This window comes from Bolinopsis microptera, chromosome 5 (assembly GCF_026151205.1).
Source record: "Bolinopsis microptera isolate Bmic1 chromosome 5, MBARI_Bmic_1.0, whole genome shotgun sequence".
Lineage (NCBI taxonomy): Eukaryota > Metazoa > Ctenophora > Tentaculata > Lobata > Bolinopsidae > Bolinopsis > Bolinopsis microptera.
This window is the reverse complement of record NC_087076.1, coordinates 13,916,204-13,935,192: the sequence shown is the minus strand read 5'-3', so window position 1 is coordinate 13,935,192 and position 18,989 is coordinate 13,916,204. Positions and strand designations below refer to the sequence as shown.

Genomic DNA, 18,989 nt, shown 5'->3' with positions numbered 1-18,989 from the left:
AAAACTGTAGTACGTAACTGACAACAAATTGTTGCTCTGCAAAGCAGAGTGACGATCTGCGAAGCAAAAACAAAAAATGACGGTTAATTCATGCGCAGCGCACGTCTAAGCAGCGACTTAACGGGTGATACTTGTAAATATTTGTTCCGTCGACGAGTCCAACTTTTGTATCACATCGTGACCCTTACGGTCGTTTCACTATTGTGAAACCTGTAGAGTTTAAACAATACAGGGGGAGCCGCGCACAACGTATGACAATCCAACTCGGCGCGCGTCTTGGTAGGTTGTAAACCTACAAAACAGCGACGCATTGAACGTCCTGGTTTTCAATATATTCTAACTCTAAGTTATTGCAGCAAAAATATGTTATATTTTTATTCGATTACAAATGCAGCGATTAAATTTCGACCGTTAATTCTGTGTACATTTGTAAATGCTGTTTTCGATTTTAATGGTAAGTACTATATTTAAAGTTAATTGACGATGTCAATTCATCGCAGCTCGGTGAGGCACAGTTAATCACTTAAGTAGCGCATCGCGCTACAAATTCAAAGTTAAGCCTATACTAAGGTGCACAAATTTATACTTCATACTTCAAATCTTTATTTTATAAAAAATGTAACGTAACGTGGCGCCTGCGTTTGATAAAAATGGTTATTTCCTCATATCATAACTCGTTAAGAAATGATTTTCATGCTACGTAATACTAATAGTAATAGGTTTTATTCGAAATCTGCGTAAAAATACATTGGTATAACTATAGCTTACTTTCACAATCCCACAGCTTACTCATAATCATATAATGTATAACAAAAACGTATAAGCATGTACACAGAACTGAGAACGGTCGAAATCTAATCGCGACTGATAATTTTAATTGTAAATGGATGAAACTTATAGTTATATTTTCATTGTTACAAGAATGCAACTGACATGATCCCACAAAATCGCTCGCCCAATTTAAAAAACTTACGTTAGCTCCAAATAAAGTTCAGCTATTTAAATAATTCGACTGCCAACGCAAACCGTATAAACCGAATTCACGTGATGCGATTGCCGTTGTGTGTTTATTGGCGAACGAAATAATATAATAAAAGCCTTTTAAGCTACTACTATCAACTATACTTACGAAGCCGATTGATTAGACAAGTTTATTTTCTAATTCTGGTGTCGACTTAGTGCATAGCAAAATCAAGAAGCAGTAATAGTATTACGGTTAAATGAAAACGTAATTTTTATTGACAGCACATATTTCTAATAGTAATACCTAATACTGCTTCTTAACGAGTCTGGACACTGGAGTCGACACCAGAAAACAGAAAAGAAACTCGTTAATTAATCAGGTATCACTATCAGTTTGCAGTTATTATTATCAGATGCAACCTCAGAAATATTCGTTGTTTAAAACAACTTACAGAACCAATAATGAATTAGGGTTAGTCACTTGCTTTCTGGACATATTTATAGTTATACACATTCAATGAGAGTTAGATACTATAACGTGGTGATAATTGATCAGAAAAGGATGCCTATGAAATTAAAAACTAAACAAGATATAAGTAGTAGTAAATTATTCATTATCAATTCAGTAAAGTAGCAGGTGTCCTAGCTCACCCTGATTCATGTTTCCAGAAACCTATGTGCTGTGAAAGTGAAACTGGAAAATTGTAGCTGATCAGATAAGATACAATTTAGAAAGTGCTAGTTCTACAAATAAAACAAAGTTCTTACTTCGAGCTTAATCTGCTCGAATATAATTATCAGTAAGATAAGTTAAATAAATCTTTATCAAACTAAATAAATCCTTTTTAAATAAAACACCATACAAACAAGCTTAAGCTTTAAGTGAGGATGTTCAACCACTAAAATTTTGTCATCAACTTCAGTAAAATTCTACACAATCTGTCATTTTAATCCGGCCACTTCACTAATACTAAAACTAACCTTCAGTAACTAGTGAGACTGCAACGTTCTGGAAGTCTGACTAACTAAAAATTCAAGAAGAAGATAACATTTAATATGATTGACTAGGATAATATTCATGCAGATGTGGTGATATTACAGTCAGAAAATCTACTAAAAAATACGTTTGGGAAACTTCTGATCAGGAAATATTTTGAGCAAATGAATTTTGAACATGCGTTAAATGAGTAGCAAACTTTTTTTGACTTGACTGTTGGCTGTAATTCTCATCAGTAAAGTCAATAATCTTAAAGTTCTGGATACACACAACACTCTTTACTTCTTTAGGTAACTAAATCTACAAAAAAACACGACTGTCCAAATCTTCAAAAATCTTCAAAAAAAAAGGATACATGAAAATAGGAAAATCACAACCAGGCAAAATCTGATTAGTCTGAGGTTTCTAAAGTAGGAAAAGACTGTAAGCACCTCCTAAAGGATGGTCTTTAATAATAATAGCATTTAGGGATGGAGTAGTCAGTAGGGGTTCTGGGAGAAGCTCTCATGAAATAATGTGGAAAATAAGGGGGATACTCAGGATTCTACAGAGCAATTGATGAGGTCTAACTCCTCATTTCGCCCTAATTAACCTAAAATATTGTACAATGTGGATCCAGTTTTTTTATAAATAAGCTCAAAATTTGCCTTATCAAAGCTACAAATAAGTCGTATTTACAAATCTATGAAGTGTTACTTACACAAATACTATTTTCTCATCGTATAAAACCATCATAACTCTTCATCATAAAGAATTTTCATTACGCACGGATTTTGAATTCGATTACAGTTTGCAATCCACTGATTCAAGAATCCGTCTGCTTTGTACAAAAACAATTTATTTGAAATAAAATTACCGAATGTAACCAGATTATTTATTTCAATCTAAACGGTCTAACTCAACGAGTATAAGTGTTCACTAGACCTACTTGTCCTTTGGCACGGACAGTTTTTTCGATCGATCTGCCATTTCGCACTAAGTCCGGGCATGATCAAAATCCTGAAGTTTCCGGAACAAGAATTCCGGTGAGAATGTGTTCAGAGACAGTAGTGATGATGCTGTATTTCCGGACACTTCTCGCACTGCACGTAACAGCAGAACTTGAATGTGCAGTTGCAGTCTACTATCGTTTCAAACGTCTCTGTTCTGTACCCGCGACCACAGCACAGGAATTCGCAATTTTCCCACCTGAAAAATAAATAATGAACATTTTGAACTATTTCGATAGTTAAATAAAACTAATCCTAGTGCCGCTTGTGTGGTTCCTTTTCTTAAAATCATCGAAATCTAATATACATTTTATAACACAGTGTCCTGCCTTTTCGTTATGACTGCAGGGGGCCATAAGTCACTGTACAAACGTTTGGGCTTGTTGTATTTAAGATCAAGGATCAACCGAAGATCGATATAAAAATAATGATTTCGTGAAGGGGTAATCTCCAAATCACATTATAAATATACAGCACATTATCCATTGCCATTATATGTAGATTTGACCCCTCGTATGGACTCGTGACTCAGACAGGGACATTCAAGGGGATCATAATAATCTGGTAGATTTTGGACATGATCTCCGACCGAAATTTAATTTCAATGGATACACTCCCATTAAAAGGCCCCTAGGATTTCGTCTAAATATAGGAAATTTATAAGTATTTTCATTATGCCAAATCCAAGTATAACTAATCTATCGATTATTTGAAATTAGTTGTCTTTAGTATTTTAAAAAAATTCAATTATGTTAGCCTAGTTCGAGTTAAGAACCTTCTAAGCTGGAAAATAAGCTTCTTTTCAACCAGAATTAAATTTAAACGGTGGCCAGAGACATCTTAAAGAAGAAACCGAGCGGCGATTAATGGAAATGTCGAAATCCCAGAAATTGGTACTGGATCGCTTGAATCTTATGAGCGACTATTTCAGTATCTTGGGTAACCTGATTTAATGAGGCATCACTCTAAGAATCATTAGAAGAAAAAATGAAATGCTTACAAGTGACCCATTACCACACATGTCATTCTCACCGGATGTGTGCTAATCAGCAGAAAACGATTGGTCGAAAGTTTAGTCAAAACTCAAAAACTGGGATGGTTAAAATCTCCCTAGGTTGTCACTCCTGTCAACTTTGAATCAGCTGTTCTAATTAGCATTCTCCGACATGAGACACGCCTAAACTGCTTGATTTATGGGGATATGAAACCAGTTCAGTTTTAATGTTTCGATCAAACAACGTTAGCCACCAATGAGTAATGAGTACACATCCAGGTTATCACCAGGATTTTATTCGTGGGAAGAATTTTAATAATTTGTGCACCAAGGCCCTAAATCGATGAAATTTCGAGACATGATAGTATATCATGTCTTCTGGATAAGTAGAAATAGGTCTGGCGCCTTTGAAGCAGCACAAAGCGCCAAAAGCTCCCAGTATTTTCCCTTTAAAGTGAGGACGGTACTAGGATCCGCCCTGGTAAACATGGTGGGTTTTAAATTTACTAATACTATTTTTGCATCTTGATCATGGCTGATATCATGGCTGATATATAACAGTCTTATGGCCAGGGAGTCGGTAGCCTTTTACGTTAAAATGACAGTAAACTAGTCCCACAGCACGCACACCAATTGCTGAACTGTTCCAAGAAATAGCCCAAAAAATTAGGAAGTACCAAGTAAAATAACCGATATTCTGGCACACTTCCATACTCGATTTATACACTGGGGAAAAGAGAGAGGGTTCAGGGTGGGCACTTCAAAGTGGGTCCCACCCAATACACAGTGCGGTATTTAATGTTTCCTACTAAGGGTGAAGTTAAAGGGAACTGACAGTGAACAAAGGCTGATCTCACGTGTTGTGGAGTACGGGGTAGACTTAACCAGATAACTATTCCAGACAGATAGACTCAACCCAACCACCTGGCAGCTGGAACCTCCCAGAAAAGAAAAATAGCCGGCTTCCTCTCAATTTAGTCTACTATTGGACATCTAAATTGAAAATTTACGACGAATAATTCTGGCAACAAATAATTAAAATCGTGTGTGTTTCCACACCACTTGGTAATGTCGTGAACCTCACCTTAAAACATTGGGAAGATTTAGAAAGGGAGGTCCCAAATTATTGCGCTGGTTTCGACACATTGTTTTATAAATCATGACGTGAATAAAGGCAGTCTGTTTAAAAAATAAAAATGGGAAACTGTTAACTTACTTGTCCCCGGAGAGCGTGCAACGTCTGCCCCGTGTGCCGAGGGAGCCTCTGGTGGGGTCTGGATCACAGTAACTCGGTGATTCCTGAAATAAAACACTCCTTAACACCATGTTAACTCTAATCACTGGTATTACAGTACTTGCGGTCATGTCACGTGACCGCTCACATGGCCATATACAACTTACTAAATTTACCAACTTTGATCTGCAAAGTCTCCACACTCGTAGTTTTCATGGAAAGAAACCCAACTCAGGCAGGGGATTTTACAGCAAGGGAAGTCCTTGGATTACGCCGTGAATGGCTATTGTAAGTAGGTAGGCAGGAGGGTTTCAACTCTCCGCGTAGTAGTAAACTCATTAAACCATGGAACTATTTATCCTCATGTATAATGTCAAGTGTTCTCTGATCGTGTCACGTGTTCTATGATCAGCGGCCGCGCCCCTATTTAGCACATGTTTAGCCAACTTAGCGCCAGTTGTACGTACGCATGATGTTGTCACCTACTTATCAACCCGCAAGGGTTAAATATGGCATCTATCTAGAATACTTTTATCACAAATCTCAATTAAGGGCGTCAGATTGATCCCTTAGCACTATTTTCTAGAGAATTTAGTGCTAAGCACAGCCAGGCTGCGTTCAGCTCCCAACCAACACTGTCTTACGCCGTTTAAGACTCAGTTTTTAAACTTAATTATTTCTAAGCTGGTCTACGTGAATCAGTTATTGATAGACCAAGGCTTTTAAATACACGTGAAGCGGGAAAAGCTCTTATAATAGCACAAAATGATCCCCTCCCCTAAATTCAAGGTTTAAAATCTAAAACTTGGCATCCTCTGTCCTTTAATAGAAGGTAGTTCCTCATGAAGTCATACAGAATCTGAAAATCTTTTTGTAGTTTCAGGTGTCCAAAACTAAAGGAATTTGTTATGCCACTTTGATCCCTCAAAGTGCTTTTCCTTTGAACTACCTTAGTAACTTTTCAATAGTGCTTCAGGTTGACTTCATGCAAGACTAAACTTTATGATTTTTGTTCAACACTTACATTCGCTGACCCTCATCCGTTAGTTTTGGAAGGTAATAATTTTAATCTCAAAAATCGAGTTACATGATTGGCATCGATCCAGAATTTGGAAAATCTGATCAGCGATGGAAATTCAAATTCTCATAAAACAGGAATAAAGAATGGAATGCAAGCCTGGGCTAGATTATTACCTTCAAATAATAAAGTTGAGTGACTTCCTGGTCCCTGTTAATTCCTCCTTTCTGTCGGTGATTCACCAGTCTCTTGGAAGGCTGGTCAGCTTCTACCAGCTTGAACAGACCCGATCTTTTCCTAAACTCAACTGCTAGGAGCGCCATGTCGTACTTCATCGCCAACTTCCTCGCAACCTGTCGGTCAGACCACTATTAAACTAGCTAGTAAAGCTGCTGTTAGCTCACATTAAGGCAATGATTCAAAAAACTGAGCGGAATCTCAAAGGGCATTTTTAACAGCCTGAATAGTCCGAATACCAGCATGGGTGTGATATTGGGATTTTCGAACTTAAAAATGATAGAAATAGAGTATAACTATAAGCGGCACGGTGAGCGTATTTGTAAAGCCTGTGAGGAGATGGAATCGGAGGGACCACTTTACCTTGTCAAAAGTAGGGAAAGCGTGCCAACACGTCTGAACGGAGCAGGAAGCAGATTGACCGTGACAGCGGCATGTTTTGCTAGCTAGCTCGTACGTAGTCTGAATGGAGGGGAATGATGAGAATGGACAAATTAAGTGAATTTTAAAGTGGTGCCATTTAAAGTGGTGCCATTCAAAGTGGTGCCATTTAAAATGGATGGAAGAAAGAAATTAGGGATGATTAATTGTACGACTCGAATGTGGATAGAGCCGAAGAAAAAGTTATGCAAAGTCACCTCTCTGCCGACTTCATTGTTGTGGAGGTTGAGGGCGGAGAGCGGAGTGTAGCTGTTTTCTCGGGCATCCAGCATCCTCTTTGCAAACGTGGCACTTAGCTGAACAGGGAATCGTGTGTTACGCGGGGTTAAACGGAAATCATCACCTACTACCTCATCAAGTCATCACGTGGTAAAATGTATAAACGAGATAATTGTGACAATTTTTGCCAAATCGGAAATTAATTTGAAATGGCTTGCAATTACAGGGACGTTAGGTTGTTCATAGAAAACTGTGAAACTTGGGAGCGGGAAACGACAGAACCGGGAATGTTAAGCAAACCCGAACCGAACGTCTGCGAAGCCATTACATTTTATGTTTGTTGAACTTTATTGATACTGATAGGAAACAGTGCGGGATGACAAATATCATGATTAAAGTTGGATAATTTGCAGTGATCAAAATCTGACTCTGGACACATGTAGATTCGGCTAAAAATGCTACAATGCTAAAAATGGCCAAAAATACTGATCACTGATGGTAAAGGTGGTGGTCTTACTGAAAATATTAGTGATTTGTCGAACGAATAAAACCTTGAACAAGTTCGGCAAAGTTTCGGTTGCTTCGGTAACATTTTTGCTGAAACCTAACCAAATCGAATTGTTCAAAACCAGCCAAAACCTGAACACATCTTGAGTTCACTCGTCTTCCAACTCTTAATAATCATTTTTCAAATCACTGCTTTCTAACTTATCGTCAGGATTGAACACCAGAGTTAAAGATACACACTCCGGGTATCAATATTAAATCTTTAAAAATCTAATTTCAGCGATCAACACTTAATCTAACACTTGCTCACTCCGGAAAATAAACCCAAAGACTAAAACTAGTTCACTCTGGAGTCTGGATAACAAAACCTCGCAAACTCGGATCGCAGCCACCAGAAACTGAAAAGCGACTGAAAGAAAAAAAAACTGCAACTTTTGAACTCACCACAATATTGTCGCTACAGAGGCCCCACTGGTAGGCGTTGTTAGGGCCTATGTTCCGGACACCGACCGGACACATACCACAGGCTGTGAGGTTACCATTGTAACACGACTTAGCCACAACGTCCACAACGCCAGCACTCGCTATAGCATGGATAACTGCTCTCTCCTTGGTTCCTGAAAATATAATATTAAACTAAAAGTTACATATCGTGTGACTTTAGTGGTTTGGATAAATCAGCAGGTGAGGATTTTTTGTTCATCTCTAACTGAAGCGACAAAAATTGTTACCCTCGAAATTTTATCCTCTGCTGTATTGAATTAGGGTCAAGGGACAAAGGGGCAAAGAGCCATGGTTATGGTCTCGGTGCGTGTTGCTGTTAGAAATTGTGTCAGGATCAGTTATAGGAATAGAGTTAAGGTTATAGGTGAGGGTAGGTTTAATTGAGGTTGGGCCAAACGTCGTACGATTAAAGTTCGGGAGGAAAAATGGCGTACACCCTCGAAATGGTGATGGTCATAGGCGATTTAATTCAAATCTCGATCAAGTTCGACAAATTGATGTAACCATAGCTTTACAATAAATATGCGCATATTCTGAAGAAGAAATCTGGACCTTCAAAAGGGTTCGAGGTTTAAATAATTTTAAATCGCTCAAATGTTTTACTCGACAGTGTAACCATCGAGTGTAACCATTGAATATCTATATTTATCAAATTTTGGTGTTACAGTTTGAAGAAAGTTCTAGCAACAAAGTATTTTAGGTAACATTGTCTGGCTATTTCATAATCTGGATGAGTGGCTGCTGCTTTGAGTTCAAGCATAATGTTTCTATCGGGGTAGCAAATAGAAGTAAAACAGTCACCGAGAACTGAACACAAACATAAAAAGGAAATGCAGTAAACAGCATGAGGGGAAAGATGGGGGTTCTGGAAACCATGGATCTGGTACAATAAAGATTTTGTTCCGAAGCTCACGAAATTCATGTGATTATCGTCGTCAGCTTTAACACAATTTTGATAGCTAAAAATCCATAGAGTTCACGGGATCAAGCGATTGGTCTCCAACCTGGCAATTGGGGCTTCCTTTTCTTCCCAAAAACGACGTTTACTTCAAACGAGCTGCAATTCCACCGTCGGCTACGAAATTGCTGCTGACACTCCGAGATAGCTTTTTTGATACCCTAAAAGCAAATCATGATAACAGCGTATGTAAGGATTCAGGGTCACTTTGAAAGAACGATCTAGACTAGTCTCGATCTTGATCAGAGTTTAATTAATTTAATGCCCGGGTCTGACAAAGATTCGGGGAGAGTGAGCAAGCTGTGTAAAATATCGGACTAGTGATATTAGGGGAATACGAGTGGAGACTAACCTGCACAATCACGGGGATAAGAGCGGGGGATTCGGCGCAAACAGCTTTTTGCTTCTGAGTCAGTCCGTTAACCCTCTGACAAGCTTCCGTCGACAGCCCCTGACTCCTTGTAATCTCTCCAACTGGACTGAAATCAATTCTATATTTTACTCGGGGGTTCGCGTTCAAAATATACGGCAAAACTGATATAAGATGTTCAAAGAGTAAATGAATAAAGTATGGACAAACGTGCAGTGATTTTCTCAGTGAAAAAGGAAGATGGGCATTGATCAAAGTATAAAGATCAAACGATCCGCGAACATTTAGTTTCTGAATTTCCCTTCTTCTGGATTCGAGATTAACAATGTCAGAAAGGAAATCAACAGAAAATTACAGTAATTTTCCAACAATCCAGCGCCAGACCCTTTGAACCGTTCAGGTATCAATCTTTACATAAGATTATTCCCTCTAACCCAATCAACAGTTGTTAAAACTTCACACTCACATCGCCTCATCAAAGAAGGGCTACGAAAGTTCGGGATCTAATGACGGTCTAGGAGCTCCAATATAAGTTGTAGGGTAAAAACGCTAACCTTCTAGGGGTGGGTTGGTGAGTGGTGTAGGTGGGCCACAGCGGCGTTATCATGGGGGAGAGCGTTTCTGGGGCAATCGTCCTCGACGGCAGAAACGAGTTAACGAGGGAGATTTTCGTGGAGAAGAGCAGAGAGCAAGCAAGCATAACGACGTTTGACAAAGGCATATGACAATTTGTACGGGGAAACAAGTTAAAGATAAGTGGTTGGTAAGGAAGATTTTTGGACGCGCAAGATATTGTTCAGGTCCTCATAGATAAAAAACTATATGAGTGGTGGTGGCATGCAGTGCAATTATCTTGCCCCTATATTATTATTGCATTAAGTGGCTTAATAGGTCTAGTCTAATATATCCTGTATGGCACAATATCTCAGATCGATTATCTAAACCCGCGTGACCTGTCACGTGGGGTACATTCCTGCCTTTGAGAGCTTACTGCGTTATCCCAGCAGGGATGCCGTTTGCAGGTGACAAGACGCAGCTGTGAGAAATGATTAACAAAATCCTCGCTTCCTAGCCCAAATTACTGCACAATTTTAAGTACGGTAAGTACAAACATGTAATTGTTGTACGCCAAACTACGAAACTACGGAAATCCTAGGCAACGGTGTTTCGAAAAATCGGGTTAGTTCAGGGAGAAGATGGGGGGACTGCGTGACTCATGTGGAAATAGCCTTTGTAGCACGTGACGTGACATCAGCGATTCATCAGGGCTTCTCTTGATGACAAAAAGCAAGTATTGATGAGATAATGCGTTGCCGGCCCGGTAACACACCCCGATTTCGTCAGTAATTTTCCAACCCAATCACGTGATGAACCCATTAGTCAGAATCCATCTTCATGCAATCATAACACGGACTTAATTTATGCAAAAACAAATAACGGGTGCGTTGTTAGCATTAGATTAAAGCGGCTCAGCCCATCAAAGATTTAGTCATACTTCAATGAACGTCTAAAGCTTCCTGAAGCTCGAGACATTAACAAATTGGAAGTAAAGTCATGAACCTGTTCATTTACGCGGTCGGTACCTCCCAAAAGATCACAACCATGACGTACGGAGCTAAAATTAAAATTGACGAAGCATGCACGATGGTGATGCTGAAGGGAATTTCTGGGTTTTATCCGTTCGACTTCAAAGTCTTTCACATCCTCAAAGATGTTCAGATGATCTTCAAGTATATGCGCCGCACTTCAACAAAGAATACTTAATAAAACTTTTGTTACAGAAATAGCCGCGGGCGAAACACACCGGGCTAGAATGCGACCTGGGGGAATTGTACAAACACTCAGCTGCTTCGGCATGATTTCGACGGTAGGAGGAAATTAGACGCATTATCGTCAGCTCGATAGACGGAACTGTTAAAACCGACCTCATTTAGGATTAAGGAAGACTACAAGGTGAATCGATAGAAATTTTATTCATCTTTCCGGAATTTAATATGTGATTTGTGAATTAAATGATTTCCACAAAGAATTTAACTTTGTGCATACCGAGGGGCACAATCCATAGCAGTTTAGTGATACATTGAAATGGATTCATCAGGGATTGTTGCAAAGTACTGGGCTAAAAGTACCATAGCACAGGTTGGTACACTAATTGAAATACTGAATGAAAGGTGCATTAATCCCCTCTACGCATGGCCGCTCACCGGATACCATTGTTACCTACAAGCAGTTTCACCACTTATTTCGCCGGAGTGGAATGGGAATGCCACTCTGTAGGCTCATCTTGCCGTTTGAAATCATTGCGAATAGAAATTCATGTATGGTTTAATGTCTTGTATGTGAAATAAGGAAAATAATTAACCCATCTAAAATGGGGCGGCTAAAAATTATTCTGGGAAATATATATTCGAAGAGATACCTTACTAGGGCTATTTCCTGACAGAGGCCTTACTTGACAACGACTCTTGAAACTGCAAACGAATATTTTCCCACATTCGCAACCTTGTCAAAGGTTTTAGCAGAAATAACGACGGAGTCCCTGAACTGTTGCACATGTAAGCTTTTGAGATTCAACTATCAACAACTATTGCATTTCAGGGCTCTCTCACTCTATTTAAAAAACATTTACCGCGACAAATGTTCACGTACTAACCATTCGAATAATACATTATCGTACCTTAGGTTAGAGAAATGAAGGCTGAGTGGATAAAAACATAACCACTTTTGACTCACCGATTAAGGAAAAATGATTGGTTAAAAGAACACTGAACAATTAAAATTATGAAATTTATGGCCATTAGCTGACAAATTGTAATCGTTAAAACTATATTGCCAATATGGTTTCATCAACTCTTACTCTCAATATATGCATTAAATCCCTGCAATTGAGCGAGTGCGGAGTGATAGGGTGACAGGTTTAGGGACAATATAAAATGTCGAGAAAAATTGGCATTATAAAAAGTAAAACCACCATTTGTGGGATTCGGGATACGATAAATGAATGATATCAAGGGTCTGTGGATTTAATTTCATCATCCCGTTGAATTCTGCAAGATATTGTAACTTTAAAAGTGTGTACCGCCACAAAAAGTCAAAATCACGAAATATTGTATATTTTACAAGCAGTTTCTTTTTAGGGCTCCAGCAAAATTTTGTACGAAGAAATTTGTCCATTCTTTAACACAAATTTATTGCGATTTCGATTGACTAACTACGTCATCCTTGTAATTTTACGAATCAGGTTCTTAAAAAATGAACATATGACTAATTCACCTAACAACATCAATGAACGAGTCACATATTCACAAAAAAGTTTTCCGGCTGAAATGGTCCGGAATTTAGTCCAGTCGTAAACATAAATTAATGTCGAATTCAATTGAAGACGTCATCTTGTCATCTCACACTCTTAATAAAAAGGAGAATATGACTAATTTACCTACCAACATTGCAGTGAATGAGTCATATATTCATAATTAAAGTTTTCCGGCTGAAAGTGGGCCCGGTCTTATGTTTTTGTCCAGTCTTAAATCTAAATTAATGTTGAATTTAATCATCCTTGTCGTCTCACCTTTTATTAATGATTATATCAATAATCTACCTACCAACATGAACATCAGTGAATGAGTCATATATTCGTAAACAACTTTCCGGCTGAAAGTGGTCCTGGCCTTAAGATTTTCCGGTAAATCAATTTGGATTCGATTTAAAATTCCGATGACGAATGACCAGGTCTTAATCGGATTAAGTTAATCCAGAAATTTTTTTCTCACGTACATTCTTCTGTTCTTTGGCAGAAATCCAGTCCAATAAGGGTAACTTTCGAACTCAGAATTTAAATATCCCAAATATTCACGGCCCAAAAAATATTCAGCCTTTTCCTTCGGCCCTAGGGAGAAAAAATCATACGAACAAAATATCGGTGGCCACTAATACTATTTTCTAATTTTGGGCGAGCCTTTTTTCCCTTCAGCGTGTTAAATTTACAATCGCCAAAATTGCTTATGAATCGTGAAAACTTGATACGCCATGTTCCTACCGTAATGACTTTTGGAAGCCTTTGACAGCTCGCGGTAACTTGCGAATGATCAAGGCTCCCGAACATCCCGAAAAAACACCCCTTCATCACGTGACAAAACTTTAATTTTAAGTATGCAACCGTAATTGTTAAGTGTGAAGGCTCATCTCTCATGGGACTTATCGCACGATAAGAAATATGCCCCTCTACGAATTTCATAAAATCAATCCAAATTTGACCATCTGCATTCATAATCTGAGCAGAATATTGGAGTCTAGTCTCATAAAGAAAATTGCCGAAAGTGCTTGCCAAATAACCCCCATAGATCGCTATTAAGATTAAATTTCAGCCTCAATCGTAAATAGTAAATCAAGTTCTTCATTTTAAATGAATCGATTTTTACTTTTTTGGCGGTGCGATCAAACTGTTTCCCAAAATAACCAACGGAACACATCAAGGACACTTCATATGCAATGATAATAAGCTTCAAGACAATTAGCTGTTGGTCTTCAGGGGGAATTTACTGTGTTGCATCTCGGTTTCTAGAATATACGTTCAAGATATCAAATTTTGAAGGGCAATTCTGAAGCGAGACCGGAACAGAAACCGATACTATGTCTCCTGGTTAATCCGATTCTGATCATGGTTTAGGTATATCTTAAATTAATTACATAACCACAAGTTTTAACCAATAAACGCTATCAGCTTCGAATTTCTATTCCTATCAGAGTGACCTTAGAGTGATTGAGTGATCTTCAACTAAAAACCATTTTATATCATGTAGTTGCAGGGTTGTTACAGTGTTAGTTACAGTGTTCCTTACATCAAAATAGACGGAAGAATAAGAATTGGATATACGAAAATCGCTAAATCCGAAAATCTTGCGACAGCGTACTAAAACGCTCGCTAAGTTAAAGAATTATTTGCACTTTTGTGTAATGTTTTCAGCAGCATAGGATGATATCAGCTCAATCTTACGTTTTAAGTATCAAGCATGCTGATCAATGTAATTATCCCAATTTCAATATTGATCAGAATTATGACAGATTTCATGCAAATAATTTTCTGAAAGGCTAAGCTTGATTAAACTTTCATGTTGGAGACAAATTGTTCGCATGATACAGCCACTGCTTCATGAACCATCGGCCATACAAGATGGAAATGGGCTCATTATGCATGCTTGTACTTGAAGATCTTCTGTTGTCTTCCTCTGTTTCAAACTCACTCGGGGGTCCTGGTCATCAAACAGTCCTGATGTAGAATAAAATGATGAAGTGTTAACTGTTACCACCGTCGAGATTGTTCAACTCCGCACCCGTTTCAAATAATTTCTCGTACCAAATACAAATGAGCTTGTTTGGAACTTTATTTTCCGAAAACCATTAATCCCTTACAAATTAATAGACCAACTTTCCATTTTTCCTATTTTTCCATTGAACCATTCAATCATTTTTGCACTCGAGATATAATAATGATAATGACATTATGCAAAGATTGCGGCACTATGGAAAATCATCGACCTGTCTGTTCGCAATTAAACCGGACTTGAGAAGAGCACCATTTGCTTTGTTAACCTAAAGCACCCGACTTTACTTTGATTATCTCCAATCGATTAGATCGTAATAATCGAGAACATTAAAATAGACACATCATCCCGGAAAACCAGACTAAAACCCATTTTGGCCCCCGAAAGAGACAGAATAGGAGAGCGTGGATCGCGGCGGTTCAAGACGGAGAACGGCGCTGGTCCCTCTAAGGGCGTGACTCTACAGTGTCCCAAAGTAATCGTCGTCAAGCAGTGCAATTACGGGGCGGGGAATGCAACCCACTTAGTGTCTCATTAGACCCAAACTTATCAATATGCAGCACATATTTGATATTATTCCACCTGCTTCCTGGTCAATATAGAATATATGGCAATGGAACAAAGGGATACCAAATTGTGGCCAAAAGATATAACGGGGAAAAAAAGCTGGATTTTGTTGTTAGATATGTTCGAAGAGAAAAACTGCGAGGGCCAGAAGGCTCAATGTCGAATTGTAATAATGAAAACAAACAGCCCATAAATAAAAACGGATGTCAAAAGAATTGAACACCATACGCTCTTTATAACTCGTGCAAAAAACAATCATCTGCGAGATAATAACACTCATTTTTGGGACAAAACTAAGATAACATTGAGCAGAGGGTAGTGGGAGGACCAAAACCAGAGTTATCTTACCGTCTTCCAAAAAGATCCATGGTATCATCATATTCGGTGGGAGTCACATTTGAGCCAGCTGGCCCACTGATCTCTTCATCATCACTGCAAGGCATGGTGTTTTCAAATGTCCAATCTAACATTGGAAATGCGCTGTCGACTTTTACCGAGTATCGAGCATCGTGTTACAGATTATTTTAGCTTCACCTAGACTAGGGTAAAGCACATAATTTTGTCATTTTTTGGCAATTTTCCGACTGCCTGATATAAACCATGGGTTTTAACCTCGTCTGAAATTCCGATTTAGATGAAACCTCCACCATGTTATAGTAGACAGTCTAGGCAAGTTCTAACACAAAAATGATCGAAATTGCTGGGGTTGAAGATGTTCAAAAAAATTATTTTGAAAAAATGACAAAATTAGGTGACTTTACTTAATTTTGTCATCCCGAACCTAATTTTGTCACTTGAAGATTGTGCAAAAAATAGCCGTTTCTCGGTATTTTAGACTACCTGGATGCATCATTCGAGCGCTTTTTTACCAACATTGACCTCAAAAATCCCAAAGATATGATGTTTTCATAGTTTTGTAGCTTGATGAAAAGATGACACTTTTTGGGTATCTAATCTTAGAAAATAGCCCCCAAATGCCCCTGAAACCACTGGTATCTTGAAAAACGATTGGTTCTAAGTCTAGGTTGAAATTTTCATGTCTGTAGATAGATCACTTGCTTAGTAATTTCATCAAATATTTTTTTAGTCATTTTAGATTGAAAAAATCAGATTATCCACCTCGGCGAAATATGCTATTATAAGTGTTATGCTATTATAAGTGCCTTATACATATCCTATGGGGAAAAAAACTTCAGAATAGTTGTAAAAGGCCATTTTCAACACAATCTGTGATTTACAAGAAATTTGAGAAAGGTCGATTTTTTTGACAAAATTAGGTACTTTTGGCAAAATCGAACCTAATTTTGTCACCCTCTGTAACTTGAACAATAATTGCGCTAGAGACTTGAAAATTTGTACGTATACTTCTGCTGTAGAAGATATTTGAAATATGCAATGGCATGAAGCTAGCTCAATTACTTTTGAAATAGCAATAAATCAAAATTTTGAAAATTCCTTAAGAAAACCTTAAGGATCTTATTTATTTTTCGGGTTAACAGTTTCGCCTTCATTTTTGACACAGATGCAAAAGAGCTAGAAACTTAAACTTTGTAGGAGCAGTTTCAGCAAAGTCTAAGCTTTCTTTTTATACACAAACCTTTTCTTTCAAGCTGAAATTCCGAGCCGAGGTAGTTTTTCAGAGCAAAATGACAAAATTAGGTACCCTGACAAAATTACGTGCCTTACCCTATTTAATCCATGTTTACCGATGCTGTTTTATCATCCCGTTGAAGAGCGTACGATCTTGTATGATGAGCCTAAAGGAAGCATTCTAAATTTATAGCCTAGTAGCCTACGATGCGTGCGCCTCAAGCAGTTATTCCATTTGCGGATAAATCTTCTATAATATCATGCTTATCAGCGTCATGTGAGCAACTACAAGGTCGATAGGCGACATTGAAGTTCGACCTAGATAACCAAGCCATGTTACTCGTTCTACAAAGGTGATAGGAGGTAACGGGTTCACATCCATGAATTAGCTTTCAGTCGACTAAGCCAAGTGTACATAAAATGCTAGAAATTGTGTGAGGGATGGAGCAAAGAGGCCAACAAAAGACGAAAATTCGTTTTCACTTCTAGTTCTTTGCCCCAGAGAGACACCGGAAGGGATCATTGACTCGAACCCTTTCTTTAGACAGGGAAGCCAGTCGGATCGGGACTTGCAAAGAGGTTGGAACTTCAGCAGAGGCGGCACCCAAGACAGGATACTATTTGAGATCAAATAGAAACCTTCGAACCCAAGCAACAGTCGGCGATTCGTCATAAAATTTCGTTGAAGAAATCGTCAATGGAAAGGAGTTGTGCATAGACATACATGAGATCTAACAATTATATTTATAAGCATCTTGAATTTTAATGTATTCTATGACTGTCAGCTACAGATATTGTTCGACATTCTAAGCCAAAAAGTTAAGACTAAGTGGTTTTAAATGATCATCTATAAACATCGTGATAGGAGATATATTAATAAGATTGGTTAAGAATATTTAAAAGAAACCGTCACATAAAACAACTACAATTAGAAGAAGAGATCAACGATAAAAACATTCAGTAAACATACCCTCCCAGTCTTCGTCCATTTCTTCGACCTTGTCTTTGGCCTTGAGAAAATCCCGTTAAGACCAGAACGACGATCAATCTCAGCGGTACTATTGCCATAAATTTCAGGTGAGCCGCGCGACAAATGAAAAGCAACTATTATCGGAAGTGCAGAGCAAGCAATATCGTCAGCTTCACAAAACACATAGTATAGGAGAAGATGGTTCGATCACACCAGCCTTTAAAAACTTAACCTATAGATCATCTGCAGTAATGCCCTTCTTGCAAATATACTCAGCCTGCCTCAAAAACTCTGGTCATGCATTCCTCAGCAGACTAATTTCGTCAATTAGCCTTACATACGAAGTTCAAGATAAAGCCTGATTCATGGCCAAGTTCCGTTTAAAAGGATAGTTTTTTTCTCTACCGGACAGAAGAAATAGCTACATTTTCATGCAAGTCTGCTGTAAATTGTCACATCCACTTTTTCACCGGATCCCCAATCAATTTCCAAAACAATCTGAAACCGTCATCAGAAGGGACGTTCCCAATTATGGGATATCAAATGTCGAGATTTCTGGATGATCTATATCATATGATTGTTTTATCTACCATGGGATATTGTAGCTTTCAGATTTACAAATAGCTGCTATAATGGGAAGCAATTAAGATAGGCTAGACTAGACTGTAATCAATTGGTTGGTGTCCCGGATGCGGAATGATCCGAATCTAACGGAACGGGTAAAAGGCCTCATCAAGGATCGATTAGTTAATGGAGTATATGGGAACGATCGTCCTGATCCTCTATGTGTTAGATAGACGACAAAAGTACGATGCCGTTTTACAGTGCCGGTCCATGGAGCAAGAACAATTTCTCGGAGCACAAGCAATTTGCTGTAATTTGAAGTTTCAATTGAGGAAACAAAACAGGGCTAGGAGCGGGCAAGGGTCAGAATCATTTCATTCCCGACAAGGGCATTGGGGCGTCAAGAAAGTGCTTAGTCAAGTCATACAATCAGAAAAATTTGTCACAGATCTATTTAACTAATCGTTGAAGGTGATACCGGGAAGAATTAGTATTACCACGATCCAACAAGCTGTGTAAATCTTTAGACAATTCTATCTGATATAG

General features: G+C 38.4%; 1 protein-coding gene across 2 annotated transcripts; it reads right to left on the bottom strand.

Annotated features, from left to right (window-relative positions):
* Positions 1–1,220: 1,220 nt before the first annotated feature.
* On the bottom strand, positions 1,221–18,213 carry LOC134815209 (protein Wnt-4-like). 2 transcript variants are annotated; one of them, XM_063823724.1, is made up of 9 exons: positions 17,880–18,213; positions 9,414–9,540; positions 9,108–9,222; positions 8,044–8,216; positions 7,071–7,169; positions 6,796–6,894; positions 6,372–6,548; positions 5,160–5,242; positions 1,221–3,148 (listed from the first exon to the last, which is right to left on the bottom strand). In XM_063823724.1, exons 1-9 carry the CDS (start codon positions 17,975–17,977, stop codon positions 2,998–3,000), a joined length of 1,122 nt encoding a protein of 373 aa, XP_063679794.1. In that variant the 5' UTR covers positions 17,978–18,213; the 3' UTR covers positions 1,221–2,997. The 2 variants fall into 2 exon arrangements, with proteins under 2 accessions (XP_063679794.1, XP_063679793.1); XM_063823723.1 differs by lacking the exon at positions 17,880–18,213 and adding an exon at positions 9,986–11,218 and having other exon boundaries at positions 1,681–3,148.
* Positions 18,214–18,989: the final 776 nt, after the last annotated feature.